We start from the raw sequence: 22283 nt of genomic DNA, 5'->3' as shown, positions 1-22283 counted from the left end.
ACATATACATACATACATACATATATATATATATATATATATATATATATATATATATATATATATATATATATATATATACCGTATTTGCCGGTGTATAAGGCGACCGGGCGTATAAGACGACCCCCTATTTTTACAGTTGTTTTTTACGATTTTTTGACGACCCCCCTTCCGAGGCTTCAGACGCTTCATATTTCTTCCTTCTGGAGCCATATTCTTCTTCCTTCTGGCTGGAGCTGAAGCCAATCACGGCGAGCGATGTATTCTAATGAATACAAAGCCTGCTTGGATTGGCAGAGGCTGTAACATCATCAGCTCATGCCTCTCTGACACTCAAAGCCAATCCGAGCAGGCTACTGTATGTAGCCTGCTCGGATTGGCAGAGGTTATTACTCCAATCCGAGCAGGCTCTGTATTAATTTGAATACATCGCTCACCGGGATTGGCTAAGAGGAATATACTGTATGTAGCCGAAGCTACATACAGTATTACCGCACATCCAGCAGGCATCCGAGCAGTTGACCCGGCGTATAAGACGACCCCTGTTTTTTTACCATTTTTTTTAAGTGTAAATGGTAGTCTTATACGCCAGAAAATACAGTGTATATATATATATATATATATATATATATATATATATATATATATATATGAAACACACACACACCCTCTCTTTACATACACTGCCCAGTCCAAAAAGTTCCTTGGCAAGGATCCATATTGCTCTGGTAGAAGAAATCCAGCAGGAGACAAGTGCTGGCGATGCTATCCCACTGACAGTCTGCTCTCAACTGAGAAAGACAGGCTGCTTTTAAAGTCTTGGGAGTACCAAGATGGCCGCCAAACGCGCAGTGCGCATGCGCGGCCGCGGCTCCGCCCCCCCGAGCTGACAAACTGAGTCATGTGACCCGCGCGAAGCGCTTGCAGCTCGTGGGGAGGACAGACGCTCGGCGTCCCGCCGAGGAGAGAGACATACAGGCGGTAAGAGCTGGAAATCCTTTACATAGTGGTAAAGCCCTATTTCTGGAGGAGCACCCCCGGGATGTGGAATAGTCAGCCTAAATACCTGAAGAGGAGATAGCATAAGCTCCTGGAGGTAACACAAGTGCCCCAAAAAAAATCCTCAAAAAAAATGGGCTCCTATACTTATCTGGCGCCTTTAGCAGCCCAAGCCATAGGACTCCGTCCTGCAGGAGAGCATGAACCTGCAACGGTTACACCATGGATGGTGAGGTAGGGCTGAAATATGATCCTGCGGGATGAGGACAGAAAAAAGAATGCCTATCTGAGGGGGGAGCTCTTTTTTATTGAGAGAGTTACGTGGTCCTGTGGGTCAGTGGGGGCGGAGCCATGACCATTGGTATGCTGCCATGGAGGCACCAGGAAATGACAATGGTCCCAAAAATGTGTCAAGTGTCCGCCATAATGTCGCAGTCACGAAAAAAAATCGCTGATCGCCTCCATTACTAGTAAAAAAAAAAAAATATTAATAAAAATGCCATGAAACTATCCCCTAGTTTGTAAACGCTATATATTTTGCGCAAACCAATCGATAAACGCTTATTGTGTTTTTTTACCAAAAATAGGTAGAAGAATACGTATCGGTTTAAACTGAGGAAAAAAATGTTTTTTTATATATTTTTGGGGATATTTATTATAGCAAAAAGTAAAAAATATTGCATTTTTTCAAAACTGTCGCTCTATTTTTGTTTATAGCGCAAAAAATAAAAACCGCAGAGGTGATCAAATGCCACCAAAAGAAAGCTCTATTTTAACTTTTTTTTTTTTTGCATTGATACATGTCCCATGGGGCAGGACCCGGGTCCCCAACCCCTTTTTAGGACAATAACTTGCATTTTAGCCTTTAAAATTTGCACTTTTGATTTCTCACGTTCGAGTCCCTTAGACTTTAACCACTTAAGCCCCGGACCAAAATGCAGCTAAATTCCCAGGCCAGGTTTTGCGATTCAGCACTGCGTCGCTTTAACAGACAATTGCGCGGTCATGCGACGTGGCTCCCAAACAAAATTGGCGTCCTTTTTTTCCCACAAATAGAGCTTTCTTTTGGTGGTATTTGATCACCTCTGCAGTATTTATTTTTTGCGCAATAAACAAAAATAGAGCGACAATTTTGAAAGAAATGCAATATTTTTTACTTTTTTCTATAATAAATATCCCCCAAAGATATATAAAAAAAAAGTTTTTTCCTCAGTTTAGGCCGATACGTATTCTTCTACATATTTTTGGTAAAAAAATCGCAATAAGCATTTATCGGTTGGTTTGCGCAAAATTTCTAGCGTTTACAAAACGGGATAGTTTTATTGCATTTTTATTCATTTTTTTTTTTCCTAATAATGGCGGCGATCAGCGTTTTTTTTTTTTTTTCGTGACTACGACATTACGGCGGACAATTTTGACACATTTTTGGGACCATTGTCATTTTCACAGCAAAAAATGCATTTAAATTGCATTGTTTATTGTGAAAATGACAGTTGCAGTTTGGGAGTTATCCACAGGGGGCGCTGAAGGAGTTATGTTTCACCTAGTGTGTGTTTACAACTGTAGGGGGGTGTGGCTGTAGGTGTGACGTCATCGATTGTGTCTCCCTATAAAAGGGATGGCATGATTGATGCAGCTGCCACGGGGAAGCCATGTTTACATACGGCTCTCCCCGTTCTTCAGCCCTGGGGAGCGATCGCGGGGGGGTGGCTAGAAACGAATAGCCACCCCCCTCATCCCGGATCGCTCCCGGAGGCTTGCCGACCGCTGCATGTACCGGGGGGGGGTCCCGATCGGACCCACGTCTAGGCAGGGACGTACGGGTACGCCCATCTGCCTGTACGTGCCATTCTGTGGACGTACATGTACATGCGGCGGGCGTTAAGTGGTTAACGCGGTTCGAAAGTTTGCACAAAGTTTTGGTCCATTTGCATGTTCTGGATGCGAACAGAAGCGGGAGGTGTTCGGCTCATCCCTAATCTTGAGTATGGGGGTCCATGACCGCTCCCTCCCTCACACTTGCTAGAAATACCCATCTGGAAAAAAACTGAAACCGTTGTAGTGTAAATACAGAGCTGTGAAAACTGCTGCTGTAAAAAAAGGAACCGTCTGACACATTGTTTATAAACATTGATCAGACAGGAGATAGAGATACAGGGCTAGATTCAGAGAGGATATACGCCGTCGTATCTCCGGATACGTCGTCGCATCTCTGAGTGCGGGCTGTCGTATCTATGCGCCTGATTCATAGAATCAGGCGCATAGATTTCCCTAAGATACGACCTGCGTAAGTGTCTTACACCGTCATATCTTAGGCTGCATATTTACGCTGGCCACTAGGTGGCGCTTCCGTATAGTTAAGCGAGGAATATGCAAATGAGCCAGATACGCCGATTCAGAAACGTACCTTCCGACCGGTGCATTTTTTTACGTAGTTTACGTTAGGCTTTTTTCGGCGTATAGTTTCCCCTGCTATATGAGGCGTATCCTATGTTAAGTATGGACGTCGTTCCCGCGTCGAGTTTTGAAAACTTTACGTCGTTTGCGTAAGTCGTTCGCGAATAGGGATGTACGTAATTTACGTTCACGTCGAAAGCAATGACGTTTTGTGGCGGATTTTCGAAGCATGCGCACTGGGATTTTTTTCACGAACGGCGCGGGCTCACAGTTAATATACATAAAACACGCCCACATCATCCACATTTGAATTAGGCGGGCTTACGTCGAAACGGATACGTTACGCCGCCGTAACTAAGGGCGCAACTTCTTTCTGAATACAGAACTTGCTCCCTAAATTACGGCAGCGTAACGTATCTGATATACGTTACGCCGGGCATAAAGATAGACGATTCTATCTGAATCTAGCCCACAAAGTATTTTTTTTCTGGTATTTCTTCTGTTCTATTAACTTGGTATCTCTTCTGTTACACTGCAGGCGGGGGAAACACCAGAGAGCACGGAAGTCTGTCTAGAGACCAGGAGAGAAGTGCTGAGGTGACACTGTGACAGGTGAGCTGATCATGTGATTTGAAACGGAGGGATTGAGGTGTTTAACAAATGACTGTTGGACAGGGCTGACACCAGGAATGCTGAGCTTCATCTCCCCATAACAAGAATTGGGAGCTGAGTGCATCCGTGGCAGATCCATAGATATTTCTCTGACCTTTCCTGGACTTTAAAGAAATAAAACCCAGAAATGCGCTCTTCTTCTTATTATAGAGATGTACTGCATTATTTTTATTTTGTTGTGACTCCCATAAGATTTTATGTGCATACAACATATTCTATTCATGTTATTTACTTGTAAAAGCCTCCATTGTGTAAACCTACAAAACCCCTGAGACTGCGGCTCCATGCCACCATCTTGGATGTGATATTGGCAGTCCCAACAGACTCCAAACCATCACTCAAGTCACACTCTGGGGGTTATTTGCGAAAGGCAAATCCACTTTGCACTACAAGTGCAAAACACACTTTGAAATTGCACTGAAAGTGCACTTGGAAGTGCAGTCGCTGTAAATCTGAGGGGTAGATCTGAAATGAGGGGATTTTTTCATCCAGTCATGTGCAGGCCCGGATTTACTCCCTTTGCCGCCCCCGCCTGCGCAGTACAGGGGGGGACATTATCCGCCGGGGAACTTTTTCGGCAGGACACTGGGAAACAGGGGGGATGCTTCTGCCAAAAATTACATTGAGAACTGGTGGGGGGGGGGGGGGATGTTGCTGCCAAAAATGACATTGGTCATTGGGGGGGTGCTGCTGCCAAAAATTACATTGAAAACCATCTCACCTCTTCCCTCTGTTTTCTTTCCTCTGACCATCCGTGACATGACAGGGGGGGGAAATGAAAGTGTCCTCTCCTGTCAGCTGCAGTGCCGCCCCTGCACCCACTTCCGCCCCAAGGCCTGGCCTTGTTGGCCTTGCCTGGAATCCGGCCCTGATCATGTGCAAGCTAAAATACTGTTTTTTATTTTCCTTGCCTGTCCCCCTCGGATCTACAGCGACTGCACTTCCAAGTGCACTTTCAGTGCAATTTCAAGTGCGTTTTGCACTTGTAGTGCAAAGTGGATTTGCCTTTCGTAAAGAACCCCCCCCCCTCTCTAATTGTTCCTCTTCCCTCATCCCCCAGCAGCTGCATGTAGGTGGCTGTAGTGCAGGACAGCCTAGCTGGCTGCAAGAGGAAGTGGGTATATACTCAAGGCCAGATTCTCAAGATACGCCTTCGTATCTCTGAGTTGCGCCGTCGTATCTATGTGCCTGATTCTTAGAATCAGTTACGCATAGATTTCCCTTAGATCCGACAGGCGTAAGTCTCTTGCGCCGCCGGATCGGAACTGCATATTTACGCTGGCCGCTAGGGGCGTGTACACTGATTTACGCGTTGAAATATGTAAATCGGCTAGATACGCGAATTCACTAACGTACGCCCGGCCGACGCAGTACATTTACGCCGTTTACGTTAGGCTTTTCCCGGCGTAAAGTTACCCCTGCTATATGGTGGCGTAAGTTCGACATACCAATGTTAAGTATGGCCGTCGTTCCGGCGGCAAAATTTGAACATTTTGCGTCATTTGCGTAACTCGTCCGTGAATGGGGCTGGGTGTAATTTACGTTCACGTCAAAACCAATACGTCCTTGCGGCATATTGGGAGCAATGCACACTGGGAGATTTCCACGGACGGCGCATGCGCCGTTCGTGAAAAACGTCAATTACGTCGGGTCACACAACATTAACCTAAAACACGCCCCCCTGTCCCACATTTGAATTAGGCGGGCTTACGCCGGCCAATTTACGCTACGCCGCCGCAACTTACGGAGCAAGTGCTTTGAGAATACTGCACTTGTCCGTCTAAGTTGCGGAGGCGTAACGTAAATCGGATACGTTACGCCCGCACAAAGTTACGCGCTCCTACGAGAATTTGGCCCTCACTTTTCAGCCGATCTGATATGTTTATGTGTACATATGTTCAGAGCTGTTTGGCCTCTATAATTGTCTCCAGCACCATTTTGGAGAAGCCTGGTGTCCTGATAGGACAAGCAAATCTCGGGAGATTTGGTCAGCCATGTTTAGGACAGAACACGTGTGTGTGTGTGTGTGTGTGTGTGTGTGTGTGTGTGTGTGTGTGTGTATAGACAAGGACAGAGACCCCGCTTGTGAGGGAGAATTAGAAGGTAGGGAGAGTGTTCCGGCCTGTGAGGGATAGCTCAGGGTTCCTACGGAGTCTTGTATCAGCAATCCTGGTCGGATGAAAGACTCCCGTTGCGGATAATAAAAATAAAAAATGTCCTCACTGTGAGAGAGGGACAAGTGTGTCAGATGCCTATATCCATCTGCTGAAGGAATACCGTTGTTACCGTTGTAACGTGTGTGAATATTGGTCTTTACAGATACGCATTGTGTGCTTGGGTTTATACTGTGTCACTCAGTGGAAAGTGCCTATAGTGCCAACGAATACAACTACCGCTTACATCAGATGTGAATGTGCCGTGTATCTGTGCCTCCATGCTTGGAGTGAAACTACTTGCATTACTGCTGTAAATACTCTTTCTACTACCGTCTCTCCGGTAATAAATGTTGCCTGTGTAGCGCCTGGTTACTTCCAAGTACCGGTGTTAGTTAAATTTAGAGGGGGATCTTAGTGTTAGCTGACTTTGATCCAGTTAATATGTTTAAATCTGGGTCTCTGTCTCAGCTTGGCTGTGCTGTGGGCGCATTCTGTTGCTTCTGGGGTGCCATTCCCACCCCAGGACAATAGGTGGGACAATAGGTGACAGCAGTGGAGTCAAGGTTTGGGTGATCTTCCCTAGCAGCCGATCAGGAGGTAGTTTCCTTGCTGTGCATGCTGGGGGAGGGTATTTATGGGACAGACACCATTGGCCTGGGTTCTTCTTCGAGTGCGGCACCCACCTTTTAGGGTGACTGCATCACGGCACCCCGGCGTAATGGCCTTCCAGGCCGGGGTGTGCATGCCACACAGTATTCCTGGTTCCGGAACATTTGAGCTGTGGCAGGGAGCCCAGTAGTCTTGCCCAACACGGCAAACAGTGAACTTGAGGTAGATAGAGAGAGGTTGGTGAAAGGAGAACTTGCAGATTCAGGCTTATGGATGGTGGAAACAATCCTGCTTCCAATGGGACTCTAACCCCTCGTCGCCACTCCAGCCGGAGTGGGTATAGTGTACCTGGACAGGCCTCTCACACTGACCTGGCAGCCAGGGTATCACTCGGAACTCTGAGAAGGAACAAGTATTCGGATCAATACTCACAATTGGATATGAGATGAGATTGGGGTTGTGGCTCTGATATTTTCTTGTTCACTCTCATTGGTACATAGAGATTCTAGATGAGCCGTTTGCACAGCGTCTGTCTTTTTTTTTTTTTTTCCTTTCTTTTCCTTTCTTTTCTTTTCTTTTCTTTTCTTTTTCTTAGTAGTAGTTAGTAGCGGGTAATATCCTAGGTTGTGATGTTTCCCTTTGCTATCTTGTGTTATAAGATATAAAAGTAGCTTATTTTTCAGAGTATGTATTAATATGTTTTGATTTGTGTTTTCGGTACCATGGCTGTATTTTGTACTCTGATTTTCCTTTTCACCAACAATAAAAAAACTTGTACTAGTAAAAAAAACAAAAAAAAAAAACAAGTCTCTGCCACAGACTTGGCTCTGATAGAAATAGGAGTGGAACCTCTGCCACAGGCCCGTGCTCTGAAACGTAGATGATAGAGCGAATCCTTCTCAATAAATGCAAATTTGCCTGAATCTCCCTCAGGTAGCTTTTCTTAGTTTTGGATCACTGACAACAGGTTGTGACATACAACCTTCCAGTGTCCGGTGACCCCGATTGATTGTCCAGGCCCTGTTGGATCGCCTGCCTGCCGGGCTCACCTCAGACTGACTCCCCATCGAACAGCACTGGGGCCGCTCCACAGCTTCAGTTGCTCTGGGCCATGAGGGCCGAGAACTCCACGTAGCACGTGTGCCCCGGCCTGGTAGGCCATATCGCCGGGGCCCGTGATGTGTGCACACCCTAAAGGTGGGTGCCACACCCAGAACACAAGAAGACCCTTCAAAATGGCATCTGCCACAGAAGTACCCTCCCCCCGCATGCCCCGCGAGGGAGAAACTCCTCTGATTGGCTGCTGGCAGGAAGGCGCCACCACCTGGACCCCTCTGGCGCCACCTGTCACCCAGAGATGGAAAGTTATCTCTGGAACACAGAATGGAATCACAGGACAGCCCAGCCTGGCAAAAAAACTAATTTACATGAATCAACCGGATGAGAGCAAAGTAACTCTCTCATCCCCATCTAAATTTAACATAGCACCTGGACTGAAAGTACACAGGCGCTACACATGGAAAAGCTTTCTTGTCCAAGACACATAAATCTTTTACCATGTGAAACTTATCATTTGCACAATCTCTGGGGAAAGGGTCTTTACTAACCAATAGTGTTGAGCGGAATACGCCATATTCGATTTCGCGATATATCACGAATATATAGCCGAATATTCGTGAAATATTCGCTAAAATCGAATATTCGTGATATTTTATCAAAAACATTTTCTCTCAAGCGTCTTCCAGGACAGCCCATGAGACCTAGGGCTCCTCCTACCAGGACAGGAAACACGTTAACCCCCACCAGATAAAAGGGCGGTCCTCCAGGCCCCATGCCAGTATTAGTGTTTCCTCCGGACGGGGGGTAACATGTTTCAAGGAACCTGGTCCCCTAGGTCTCATGAGCAGAGGCTCTAACGGCTGTTATGGGGTATGTGCTCATTTTTAAAAAACTAACCTCCGTGCCATGTGCAGTGTCCACTGGAGAGGTGGTAATCTGCGGCTCTTTTTTTCTGTGCCTGGAGAGGGCCATGACCGGGATGGCGTCGGGTCCCTAGCGTCTTGGCAAACGCTGCAGCCGTTTGGTGGTGACGGGTCCCGCACACAGCATGGCTGTCTCGTGCTAGGATTCCAGGAAGTCACTGGCGCTGGAGGGGCGGGGCTTCTGCGCTCCAAGCTGGCCCACAGGAAGATCCGGAGGGGTCGTTTCCGGGTCATATGACGTCATCATCGGGCGCTGGAGACGCGGTTCCAGTCTCCAAAACGGCGCGAAAAAGTAGCTTTAAATGGCTGGCTGGTGATCGCTGGTAGAAGCAGCACAGGCTGTTAGAATACCAGTCGGGCGGCATGGATTCTCCTGCAGTTCCTTCTCAGGCAGATACAGCCTCCAACACCAGCACCTCTCAGGTAAGCTTTAAGTATAGGACTTTTTTTGCTATCCTGATGAGTGTTCTTCCCCCCCCCTCCCAATCATAGGATTGGGTGTTAGGGGACACACTTTCCCTTCTCCTGCACGTGGTGATGGAGTATTTATTTGTGGTTTGTTACTTATGGGGGTTATTTATTTTATGTCTTCCAGGGCAAGACCCAGGAAAAATCCCAAGCGCAGCCATATAAGAGAAAGTGTGCGGTGTGCGGTAACAAACTGAGCTCCACTTGGAACAAAGCAGTTTGTCGCACATGTATAGATGCTTTAGTGAAGGATGACCCAGTGACCTCATGTCAAAAAATGTTGACTTCGGTCAGGGATGAGCTTGTTTCTACTTTTGGTTCATTTAGAAATCTAATTGACAAAATGCAAGCTCCCCAACAGGGTACATCTTCAAAAAGAAAGGCTTCAGTGGCTAGCACCCCACAGGTGAGCGTAGAGAGTGAAGACTCTGAGGCTGAAGCCAAATCTACCCATTCTTCTCAGGAAGACTCAGGGTCAGATACAGAGACTAGGGATAGAGTATCCTCTAAGGGCTCAAGGTTTAAACTGTCTTAAGAAGATGTGGATAACTTGTTAAAAGCCATCTATACTACCCTTGAAATGGAGGAGGAGGAGGTACAAATGTCCAAACATGACCTTATGTACAAAGGGTTGCACAAAAAGAGAAGTAAAAACTTTCCAGTGCACGATTCCCTCCTTGATACGATCAAACTGGAGTGGGAGAATCCAGAGAGAAAACCTTTCTTTTCTGGTAACCAAAAAAGACGGTTTCCATTTGATGAGGACGCAGCGCTACCGTGGAACAAAAACCCTAAGTTAGATGCTCCTCTTTCAAAGGTTTCAAAAAATTCGGACCTGGCGTTTGATGACATGGGTACGCTTAAGGATCCTATGGACAAAAAATGTGACGTCCTTCTTCATAGAGCTTGGGATTCAACTATGGGGAATCTCAAACCAGCTTTAGCTTCCACTTGTGTAGCCAGGAATTTGGAGGAATGGCTTACACAAATCCAAACCCATCTTTTGGCAGGTACTTCTAGGGAAGAGATTTTAAAATCCTTTCCTCTCCTGTTTAGTGCTGTGGGGTTTTTGGCCGATTCTTCGGCAGAATCAGTAAGGATGACAGCCAGGACTTCAGCTTTGGTGAACTCAGCCAGAAGAAGTGTTTGGCTTAAAACATGGTCTGGGGATGCAGCATCTAAATTAAGATTATGTGCGCTGCCGCTGACAGGGGAGCATATTTTTGGCCCAGGTCTGCAGGAAGCTCTGGAACGTACAGCCGATAGGAAAAAGGCCTTTCCAGAAAAGAAAAAACAGACTGGAAGAAAAAATTTTCGTGGCCAAAACAAAGGCCTGCCATGGCAACAGGGTCCTAAAGAAAAGGACAATAGGCCCAAGAAACATTGGACCGGATACAAAGGCAAAGGTAGAGGAGGTGTTTTATTTAACACACCTCAGCAACCCGCCAAACCACAATGACCAGCTTCTGCCAGTGGGGGGAAGATTGAAGGCCTTTCTCCCACAATGGGCAGCTGTCACCTCAAGTCCCTTCATCCTGGATCTGGTGGCAAATGGGTACAGACTAGAGTTTTCCTGCCAGCCACCAGAACGTCTTTTGATCACCTCTCCTCCCAAAGATCGGGAGAAAGCAAGAGCTCTGGGTCTCCAAGTAGGAGAATTGTTAGACCAAAAAGTCCTGATTCCTGTTCCCCGGTCAGATCAGAACAAAGGGTTTTATTCCCACATTTTTGTCATCAGAAAGCCGTCAGGGAAGTATCGGCTCATTCTGAACCTTCGATCTCTAAATCGATCGATCAGGTACAAGCACTTCAGGATGGAGACAGTGTTCTCTATCAAGAATCTGCTTTACCCAAACTGTTTTATGGCCACATTGGATCTAAGGGATGCTTACCTACATGTCCCGATCCACCCAGCTTTCCAGAAATTCCTGAGAATAGCGGTAAAAATGGGAACGGAAATCAGGCACTTTCAATTTCAGGCCCTCCCCTTCGGTCTGTCCTCATCCCCTCGTATCTTCACAAAGGTATTGGGGGAGGCGCTGGCTCCACTAAGGTTAAAGGCGATAACTATCATCCTTTACCTGGACGACCTATTAATAGTGGCAGAATCTCACCAAAAATTACTAGCAGATCTCCAGACTGTGCTAGACTTTCTTCAGTCCCTGGGCTGGCTGATAAACAGGGAAAAATCTTCCCTAGATCCAGCCCAGAGGGTGAAGTACCTGGGTTACGACTTTTGCTCAGTAGTCCAAAAAGTTTTTCTCCCAGAAGAAAAGGTCTCCAAGATGGTGCAAGCAGTGTCAGCCTTACAGACCAATCAGTTGGTCTCGCTGAGGGAAATTTCAAGGACGGTAGGTCTCATGACCTCGTGTTTCCCTGCGGTACCATGGGCAAGGTTCCATCAGAGACCATTGCAGAGATTCCTTCTGGAAAATTGGGATGGGGACGCCAGGTCCCTAGAGTCAAAAGTTTGGTTATCTACCAAGGTAAAGAGAAGTTTGTGGTGGTGGAGAAAGGATCTGCACCTAACAAAAGGCCTGCCATGGTCCATCTCGATATCCAAGAGGATCACGACAGATGCAAGCGCCTGGGGATGGGGAGCCCACCTCAAAGATCAGGTCGCACAGGGAAAATGGTCCTCGAAGGAAGCAAGAGCTTCATCGAACCAGAGGGAACTGCTAGCGGTTCACAGAGCCCTGCAAGCCTTTCAATCGGAGATCAGGGGTCACAATCTCCAGATTCTGTCAGACAACATTGCGACAGTGGCGTACCTCAACAAACAAGGAGGCACGAGGAGTCGAATTCTTCAAGGAATAGCACAAGAAATGTTGTCCTGGGCAGAAGTAAATCTAGGCTCAATTTCAGCAGTGCACCTGAAGGGGACACAAAACAGTCTGGCAGACTACCTCAGTCGCCACAGGGTGGAGCGAGACAATTGGTCACTTCATCCAGAAGTCTTTGCGGAGGTCACCAACAAATGGGGTTATCCCGAAGCAGATTTGTTCGCGAATCAGGAAAACAGCAAGACAGAGGAGTTCTTTTCTCTAAACCCAGGGGATCGATCTCTGGGGATAGATGCCCTAGCAAATCCATGGCCCTTCGACCTTTGCTATGCCTTTCCGCCGATCAGACTCATTCCGGAAGTACTCCGGAAGTTTCTCCTAGAAGAGACAGACCTTATTTTGATCGCCCCCTTCTGGCCCAAGAGGCCATGGTTTTCCCTGCTACAGTCTCTGGTCTCGGAGCCTCCACTGAGACTTCAGAACAGAGAGGACTTGCTGTCGCAGGGTCCAGTGTCACACCCACAGGTGGTTTCATTAAGCTTAACAGCTTGGTATCTGAAGAGAAGATACTGAAGGCTCAGGGGTTTTCGGACAAGGTGATTAAAACCTTGGTAAATTGCAGAAAACCAGTCACTAGAGCCATTTATTCCAAAGTTTGGAAAAAGTTTAATTCATGGTTGTCTGAAAACCAAAGATCAACGCATGATGTTCCTTCTATTTTGGAATTTTTTCAAGAGGGTGTCGACAAGGGTCTTTCAGTTAGTACCTTGAAGGTACAGGCGGCAGCTATCAGCGTTTTCCTCCAGTTTTCTCTTTTGGAAAATCCCACGGTAGCTAGATTCTTTAAATCCATTTCAAGGGCCAGGCCGGTAGTGGTAAGAAGTTGTCCAACTTGGGACCTGTCCCTGGTACTTCAAACTCTGGTAGAGTTTCCTTTTGAACCTTTAGAGGATATTTCTGTTAAGCTACTTACCTTAAAGACAATTTTTTTAGTAGCTATTACCTCAGCTCGTAGAGTAAGCGAGTTACAGGCCTTATCAGTGAGGGAGCCTTTCCTCACGATTCTAGAGGATCGAGTTGTATTAAAAACTGATCCAGGTTTTTTGCCTAAGGTAGCTAGTACATTTCACAGATCACAGGACATTGTACTGCCATCCTTTTGTAGTTCACCACAGGGTGATCAGGAAAAGAAATTTAGTTTTTTGGATGTAAGAAGAACCCTTCTTGCATATTTAGAGGTCACCAAGACCTTCAGGAAGACAGACGCTTTATTTGTACTATTTTCAGGTACACACAAAGGTAAAGGTGCATCTAAAGCCACATTGGCTAGATGGATCAAGCAGGCAATCTCAGAATCCTATAAAATCAGAGAAGTTCCCACACCTTTTGTTACAGCGCATTCAACAAGGGCTTTGGCTGCGTCTTGGGCTGAGAGGGCTGGTGCTTCACCGGAACAAATCTGTAAAGCTGCCACATGGTCCAGTTACTCGACCTTTATTAAGCATTATCGCCTGGATCTGCTATCAGCTCAAGATCAGGCGTTTGGTCGAAAGGTCCTTCAGGCAGTTGTCCCACCCTAGACTGGTAAGTTCTGGCTCATCGTCTCATGGGCTGTCCTGGAAGACGCTTGAGTTAGGCTTACCGGTAACTCCTTTTCTGAGAGTCTTCCAGGACAGCCGGATTCCCACCCGGTTTTGTTGTATGGAAGTTATGTGTTATTAATGCATATGTTTTTCAGGGTAGTCCTACGGTTCTCGAGAAGACTGGCATGGGGCCTGGAGGACCGCCCTTTTATCTGGTGGGGGTTAACGTGTTTCCTGTCCTGGTAGGAGGAGCCCTAGGTCTCATGGGCTGTCCTGGAAGACTCTCAGAAAAGGAGTTACCGGTAAGCCTAACTCAGCTTTTTTTGCGAAATTTCGCTAATGCGAAATTGATTGCGAAATTTTGAAACATTCAATTTCACCTGCCCTTTGGAAAAAGTGTGGTTTTACGTAATGGACCCTGCAACTAACAAGGTATTAATAAAATAAATACATTATTATATAGATTTGAGGGTTTACTTTGACCAATTTGTATATTGATTAGTTTAATAAATATTGAATAACCATAGATTTGGAAAATACAAGTAAACCATTTACGTTGACATCTCTTAAATGTCTTTATGTTAAAAAGTTATTATTCTCATTAAAGAGGTGAAATGCAAATGATGATGACACGGGACAAAAGATGGAAAATTCTTTGAAGATGTGATACACTGGAAAAACGCACAGAAACACTCCACTCTCTCCTATGACAACTGTGGTAGGAGAACTCTGATTGGCTCTGATGCAAAAGAAGGGCGGAGAAAGTATTTGCGAATATTCGGAAATCGAATATTCGCGATTGCGAATATTCGGCAACATAAAAGGATCGCCTCAGCTTAGCTACTGGCCCAGGGTCTCTAATCATACCAGCAATGCTTTTAGACGTCGATGGAGATCACTAGGATGTGATCTGTTTTAAAAATAAAATTGAAAAAATACGAATATTCGGAATAGCGAATATTGGCCGCGAAATTCGAGTTATTCGCGAATATTCGAATATGCCATATTCGTAACGAATATTCGCAATGCGAATATTCGTGAGCAACACTACTAACCAAAGCTTCTGTCCACCCCACCAAATTAGAAACCCAAGAATTTATCAATTTGATAGTCAGTACCACAAACCCTGGCTACATAATCTTTACAATTTTCCCCAGGATTAGGATATGAGGGAGGTTCTTTACCATGTTCTTGACCCATATTAAAACAATGACAGTATGCCTGTCTTACCTTACAGACCTCCTTCTCCCACACATATAAATTATCTTATACTTCTAATATTTCTTATACTTTATGCAAAAGAAAGAAAAGCAAAAGTAGGTTGGGTCACTGAAGTATAAGCCTCATTAAAGCGGAGGTTCACCCGCACAGGACACTATTTCCCCCTAGATGGATGCTCGTTTTGTCTAGGGGAATCGACTAGTTGTTTTAAAATATGAGCATTACTTACCCGTTTACGAGATGCATCTTCTCCGCCGCTTCCGGGTATGGGCTGCGGGACTGGGTGTTCCTATTTTGATTGACAGTCTTCCGAGAGGCTTCCGACGGTCGCATCCATCGCGTCACGATTTTCCGAAAGAAGCCGAACGTCGGTGTGCAGGCGCAGTATAGAGCCGCACCGACGTTCGGCTTCTTTCGGCTACTAGTGACGCGATGGATGCGACCGTCGGAAGCCTCTCGGAAGACTGTCAATCTAGAAGGAACACCCGCTCCCGAAGACCCATACCCGGAAGCGACGGAGAAGATGCATCTCGAAAACGGGTAAGTACGGCTCATATTTAAAAACAACTAGCCGATTCCCCTAGACAAAACGAGCAGGAATCTAAGGGGAAAAGGTAAAAAAAAAAAAAAAAATGGGTGAACTCCCGCTTTAACTATTTAAGTTCCTTCCCAAAAGGACTGTACAGTACTGTATTATTAATTTTTAAAAGACCTTCACAGATGTACTTTTTAGGTGGGTTGTTCCCCCTAAAAAAATCCCCTATACACCAAGACGTGGTTTGTATCCCTCTTCTACATAAATTTAGTTCAAGATTAAATTTAAATCACAGCTAAGGCAAGAGAAACAGTCTGTCAAAAAGATAAAGGGATCCTTCTTGCCAAAAGTGATTATTTCATACCACCATTCTGAAGAGGAAACGGGTAATATGACCACGCAGGTGTACATGGGTAATGCAGGATAATTGTCTGACCCAATCAGATCTGAGAGACACCCAAGAATACACATGAACAGTTGAGTGTTATCAAGGCGTGTCTAGTTTATTGAACACAGATACGCAGGCCCGGATTCAGATACATTGGTGTATCTATCGGCGGATGTAACGTATCTCAGATACATTACGCCACCGTAAATTAGGGCGCAAGTTCTGTATTCAGAAAGAACTTGCGCCCTAAGTTATGGCGGCGTAACGTATGTGGTCCGGCGTAAGCCCACCTAATTCAAATGTGGATGATGTGGGCGTGTTTTATTTAAATTACATGTGACCCCGCATATTTGATGATTTTTACGAACGGCCCATGCGCCGTTCGTGAAAGAATCCCAGTGCGCATGCTCGAAATGATGCCACAAATCGTCAATGGTTTAGACGTGAACGTAACTTGCGTACAGCCCTATTCGCGAACGACTTGCGCAAACAACGTAAAATTTTCAAAATTTAATGCGGGAACGACGTCCATACTTAACATAGGATACGCCTCATATAGCAGGGGTAACTTTACGCCGGAAAAAGCCTAACGGAAACTACGTAAAGAAATGTGCCGGGCGGACGTAAGTTTCTGAATTGGCGTATCTACCTAATTTGCATAAATCTACGGAAGCGTCACGTAGCGGCCAGCGTAAATATGCAGCCTAAGATACGACGGTGTAAGACACTTACGCCGGTCGGATCTTAGGGAAATCTATGTGTAACTGATTCTATGAATCAGTCGCATAGATACGACCCCGCAACTCAGAGTTACGACGGCGTATTCGGAGATACACCGTTGTAACTGCTCTCTGAATCCGGGCCACAGTATTTATGCAGTTGTAAAGACGATAAGGTGGGGGCTAGGAGGGACTTCCTATATGTTATCAGAAAAAGACAAAAGATATCTCTAGCAAACATCCGCTTCCACTCTTATAATGCAGGTTTCTGTTTTCGTCTCAATGACGTATGTTACAGTTGGAACAGGAAATGTATTCTGGGACTTTGTCTTAAACAGACCACAAGATAAAGTCTATGTAGGTGAGAAACAGGTGTTGCCTATAGATAAATACATACTATAGCCTATGTCTTCACAGAAACGGGAAGCTTATTTCGGGAAATGGCTTAACCACACATAACTGACAAACTCTTATGCCCCGTACACACCATCACTTTATGTGATGAAAAAAAACGACACTTTCTGTGAAGTAAAAAATGACGTTTTTGAAACTTCAATTTTCAAAGACGAAGTTGCATACACACCATCGTTTTCTCACAATGATCTTGCAAAGTCAGGTTACGTTCCACCACGTTTTACCATTGAAGCTAGCTTCTGGGCATGCGTAGATGAAAAAACGTCTTAGAAAACGACGTTTTTTGCTACACACGGTCAATTTCTGTGAGGTAAAAAGTGCACTTTTGAAAAACGACACATAAAATTGAAGCATGCTTCAATTTTTTTCTGTCGTTTTTTAGAAGACATAAAACGACGTTTTTGCCCACACACGGTCAATTAAATTGACGTTTTTGAAAATGACGTTTTTTTCCATCGCAGAAAGTGATGGTGTGTACGCGGCATTAGTTCTATGTAAACCGAAGATGAGTTTTGATAAGGCAAAACTCATATATACATATCTACTTGTCAAAACCTAGAGGGGAATCTAGAAAGAGACAGAATTGTTCTATACATTCTTACACTAGGATAGATTTAGTTTTCCCCCTATTGTAGTCAATGGGGTTAATTTGTTTGGCAAATCTAATTTCACTCACTGTATTTAGTGGAGCTGGAAAACATTTTGGGTTATAGTGTTGTTGTGTAGGTACATTTTTAGTTCTGGCTCACTGTACCCAATAGAGCTGGATTTGATAGCTGGTCTATGGCTGCCTGATCATTTGCTTCTCCCTGTTCACCTGAATGAGTTATAGGTAAAAAAGGCAGGGGTATATCAATCAGCAGCTTAATATTTTGTTTAGCCCCAGCCAATCCCTGCGAGGTCTGGCCCAGAAGATTCTGGGAGAATGGATTAATACCCTGGAGCTGAGCGTAGATATGTTGTCTTCCAAAGGAAAAGATCACCAACTGGGGGGCTTGTTTTCCCCTCCCTGGGCACTGCTTCTATGTACTTGTCATGTGGAGGTCCCGGCTAGGAGGCTGGAGGGCCTGGGCTAAGGTTGCCACCTCATCCCTTTTTAAACCTAGACACACATGAATTACACGGGTTCTGAGGCTAATTTTAATGCAGATAAGTCACCAAGTGAATTTAATTAACACCTTAAAGCGGTTTTAACCACTTGCCGACCGCATATGTACGTCCACAGAATGGCACGTACAGGCAAATGGGCGTACAGGTACGTCCTTGCCTTTTCCACGGATTCCCGCGGGGAGCGATCCAGAGCTGAAGAATGGGGAGAGCCGTATGTAAACACGGGTTCCCCGTGCTTCTCTGTGGCGGCTGCATCGATCAAGTGATCCCTTTTATAGGGAGACTCGATCGATGACGTCAGTCCTACAGCCACACCCCCCTACAGTTGTAAACGCACAATAGGTGAACCCTAACTCCTACAGCGCCCCCTGTGGTTAACTCCCAAACTGCAACTGTCATTTTCACAATAAACCATGCAATTTAAATGCATTTTTTGCTGTGAAAATGACAATGGTCCCAAAAATTGTCCGAAGTGTCTGCCATAATGCCGCAGTCACGAAAAAAATCGCCGATCGCCGCCATTAGTAGTAAAAAAAATAATAATAATAATAAAACTATCCCCTATTTTGTAAACGCTATAAATTTTGCGCAAACCAATCGATAAACGCTTATTGCGATTTTTTTTTTTTTTTTAACCAAAAATAGGTAGAATACGTATCGGCCTAAACTGAGGGAAAAAAATTGTATATATGTTTTTGGGGGATATTTATTACAGCAAAAAGTAAAAAATATTGCATTTTTTTTCAAAATTGTCGCTCTATTTTGGTTTATAGCGCAAAAAATAAAAACCGCAGAGGTGATCAAATACCACCAAAAGAAAGCTCTATTTGTGGGGAAAAAAGGACGTCAATTTTGTTTGGGAGCCACGTCGCACGACCGCATAATTGTCTGTTAAAGCGACGCAGTGCCGAATTGTAAAAACGTCTTTGGGCATTTAGCGGCATATTGGTCCGGGGCTTAAGTGGTTAAACCCTGATTTTTTTTTTTTTTTTTTTATCACTTGCAAGACAAAGCCATAATGAGCTAGTATGACCAGCATACTAGCTCATTATGCATTACTTACCTTAGATCAAAGCTCCCGAAGCCGTCCCTCGTGTCCCCCTCTGGCCACAGACATCTCTCCACAGATACCCAGAAGGTTACTTCCAGGTATCGCCGCTCCGGCACTGTGATTGGCCGGAGTGGCGAAGGTGTCACTCCGCACATGCAGGCGGGAGCCGACAAATATGGCATTGCAATTTATATGAATGGAATTCTCACTGCGGCTGCGCCATTGTCTACAGCGCGCATGCGCCATAGACAACGGTGTATAACTTTTGGTAAATATCTCCTAAACGTGTAGGTTTAGGAGATATCGCAAACACCTACAAGTGAGCCTTAATCTAAGCTTACCTGTAGGTGTAACTTCCTGGGGGGGGGGGGGGGGTTTACAACCACTTTAATCAGCCACAGAACCTGTGTAATTAATATGTGTATGGTTTAAAGCAGGGGTCTCAAACTGGCGGCCCTCCAGATGTTGCGAAACTACAAGTCCCATGAGGCATTGCAAGGCTGACAGTTACAAGCATGACTCCAACAGGCAGAGGCATGATGGGACTTGTAGTTTCGCAACAGCTGGAGGGCCGCCAGTTTGAGACCCCTGGTTTAAAGGGATAAGGTGGCAACCCTAGACTGGGGACACTGAAGGTTGCTAAAGGCTGACTTGGGGTCTGTTGTTTGAGGATCTGGTCTGATACTACTGGGAGAGACTGCCTGTAGGATCCTGGTAGGAGGCAACAATTTGTATAGAGGCATATGTGAGTACAGACATGGTTGAGAGATCCTAGAGACTCGAGTGTCGCAGCCACCCCTCCTGTGCGCTTGGTCAGCTGTGTGTTTGCTAATGTTTTTTTTTTCCTGGAGAGCATAGTCCCACCATTCCTTGTGAAAGGGCTGTTGCTTGGACTGTTAACCTGAGGAAGGCTCAACCTCCATACTGTTACTGCAGAGCCTGTTGACCATCTGCCACACAGAGACGATGTTGTAAGAAGCGTCCTCACGTTTGTTCTAGGAAGATATTGGCGTATCCCATTTCTTCCCATACCCATCTCCAACACTTTATTAAAACATCAAAATGCCAACCTAGTACTGTTTCTTGAACTGAAGGCGTGAATGTGCATATATGCTTGACTGTGGCACTGTTGGTGAATACTCATATATGCTTGGTTGTGGGGAAAAGACTCAAGGACGTATAGAATTGTTGGCTCCTACGGGGGGTCCCAGTACACTTGAATGGTTAATTTCCCAGGAAAGGAACCTCCTCTGGGTGGAGACACTGCCACCTTTTATTATCAAATTCACCATTCCACTTGGTGAAGGCTCTGGTACTTCTAGTTATCTAAAGGTTTAGATTGCCTGTTTGGGAGGACCACTTCCCATAACCCCACAAAAGAGGGCTACAAGCTAAGTAAATGTTTTCATAGTACTGTTTTGTGAGTTATTGCACCACATGAATGAATGAATGAATGAATGAATGAATGAATGAACGAAAAACTTATATAGCTCTACACATGCAAACTGAATCGCCTCAAGGGGCTTGGTATCAATGTACTTCTAATTTGGCCTTTAGAATAGGTGGGTCTTTGAGTTTTTTCCTGAAGGCCTGGTGATTAGTTTCCGTCCGGATATTGGTTGGTAATTCCATAGTCGGGGGGTCCTTGGACTGTAAATCTTCGCTCTCCTTTTGTTTTGTAACGGGCCTTGGGGATTTTAAGTAAATTTTGGTAAGTTGACCTGAGAACGCAGTTGGGGTTGTGGTATGTTATTTTCTCACATCCAAGAATCTGAAAGGTTAAGAAAGGTAACCTGTTATCAATAAAGTAATTGTGTCATCAAGATGAACCCAATATTGCAATGTGATACTGTGGAGGGTAAAAGTGAGGTCTACCAGTTGATTTGAATGGCCAAGGAACAGGTTCTCCTAAACTGACCAGACAGCTGCATAGTACACCAATGAGTCAGTAAAACCTGGGGCTCAAAAAGTGTGATCCTTGGAAACCTTACTACAGAAAAACGTCCTGTTTTGTTTTATGTCCTGTAAAAACAACCAACTGTGAGTTAAACTTTTTATTTTATTTTTTTTATTTACAGAAACGTTCAAAGGTCCATGAAACCACTCTCCGATAATATCAGATTTTAAATTCTATTCTGTCTGTGATGGCTTCTGCTGATCTCAAAGCGGAGCTGGAATGTTCCGTCTGTCTGAACATTTATACCAATCCCGTAATGCTGAAATGTGGACACAACTTCTGCCGGGACTGTATTTCTCGTGTGCTGGATACACAGGAGGGGTCTGGAGATTATTTCTGCCCTGTATGTAGAAAAAGATTCAGGAGCCGTCCTGCACTTCACAGGAACATATCGCTACATAACATAGTGGTGCACTTCCTGTCTGCTCAGCAAGATCAGGAGAAGTCCAGGGTCTACTGTACTCACTGTGTGGACTCTCCTGTACCTGCTGTTAGATCCTGTCTGCTCTGTGAGGTTTCTCTGTGTAGTAAACACCTGAGAGGCCACAAAACATCCCCAGAACACATCTTAACTGACCCCACCTTGTCCCTGAAGAGCAGGAATTGCTCCGTCCATAAGAAGATGCTGGAGTTTTACTGCACTGAGGATGAGACCTGTGTCTGTGTGTATTGTTGTGTTATTGGAGGACATAAAGGACATGGGATGGAGTCCCTGGATGAGGCTTCTGAGAAGAAGAAAGAGACACTGAGGAATGTTCTGAAGAAACTTCTGACGAAGAGCGAGGAGACAGAGGAAAGAGTCCAGAGTCTGCAGGAACACTGGAGGAAAGTGGAAGAAAAAACAGCTTGTGACACCGAGAGTGTCACTGCCCTGTTTAGAGATCTCAGGAGACGTCTGGAAGACCTGGAGAAAAGAGTGCTGAGGGAGGTCTCCGGGCGGGGAGAGCAGTTCTCCAACTTTATGTCCGAGTTGGAAATAAAGAAGGAGGAGCTGTCCAGGAAGATGCGTCACATTGAGGAGCTGTGTAACATGACGGATCCACTGACTGTCTTACAGCAATCAGACACAGGTGACTTGTGTGATACTGAGGATGGAGATAATGAGGACAGAGAGAGACATGAGAAGCTCCTCCATGATGGAGGGGGTCTGGATGTGGCGGGGGTCTTGCACACAGGTTTATCTGAAATTATTACAGAGGTAAATGTGTACTTCTATATACAGAAACCCGCACACATATT

At 45.2% G+C, this 22283-nt stretch overlaps 1 protein-coding gene across 1 annotated transcript; it reads left to right on the top strand.

The window, feature by feature from the left end:
• The first annotated feature begins 10787 nt into the window (after nucleotides 1-10787).
• Nucleotides 10788-13910, top strand: LOC120930813. The gene is made up of 2 exons (XM_040341990.1): nucleotides 10788-13650; nucleotides 13805-13910. Exon 1 carries the CDS (start codon nucleotides 10788-10790, stop codon nucleotides 13644-13646), a length of 2859 nt encoding a protein of 952 aa, XP_040197924.1. The 3' UTR covers nucleotides 13647-13650; nucleotides 13805-13910.
• Nucleotides 13911-22283: the final 8373 nt, after the last annotated feature.

Source organism: Rana temporaria, chromosome 3 (genome assembly GCF_905171775.1).
Source record: "Rana temporaria chromosome 3, aRanTem1.1, whole genome shotgun sequence".
Classification (NCBI taxonomy): domain Eukaryota; kingdom Metazoa; phylum Chordata; class Amphibia; order Anura; family Ranidae; genus Rana; species Rana temporaria.
This window is presented reverse-complemented; position numbering and strand designations above follow the sequence as displayed.

Bases quoted from the DNA above. Each gene is read 5' to 3' on its own strand.
- LOC120930813 (XM_040341990.1), top strand. From the start codon at position 10,788: ATGGGCAGCTGTCACCTCAAGTCCCTTCATCCTGGATCTGGTGGCAAA.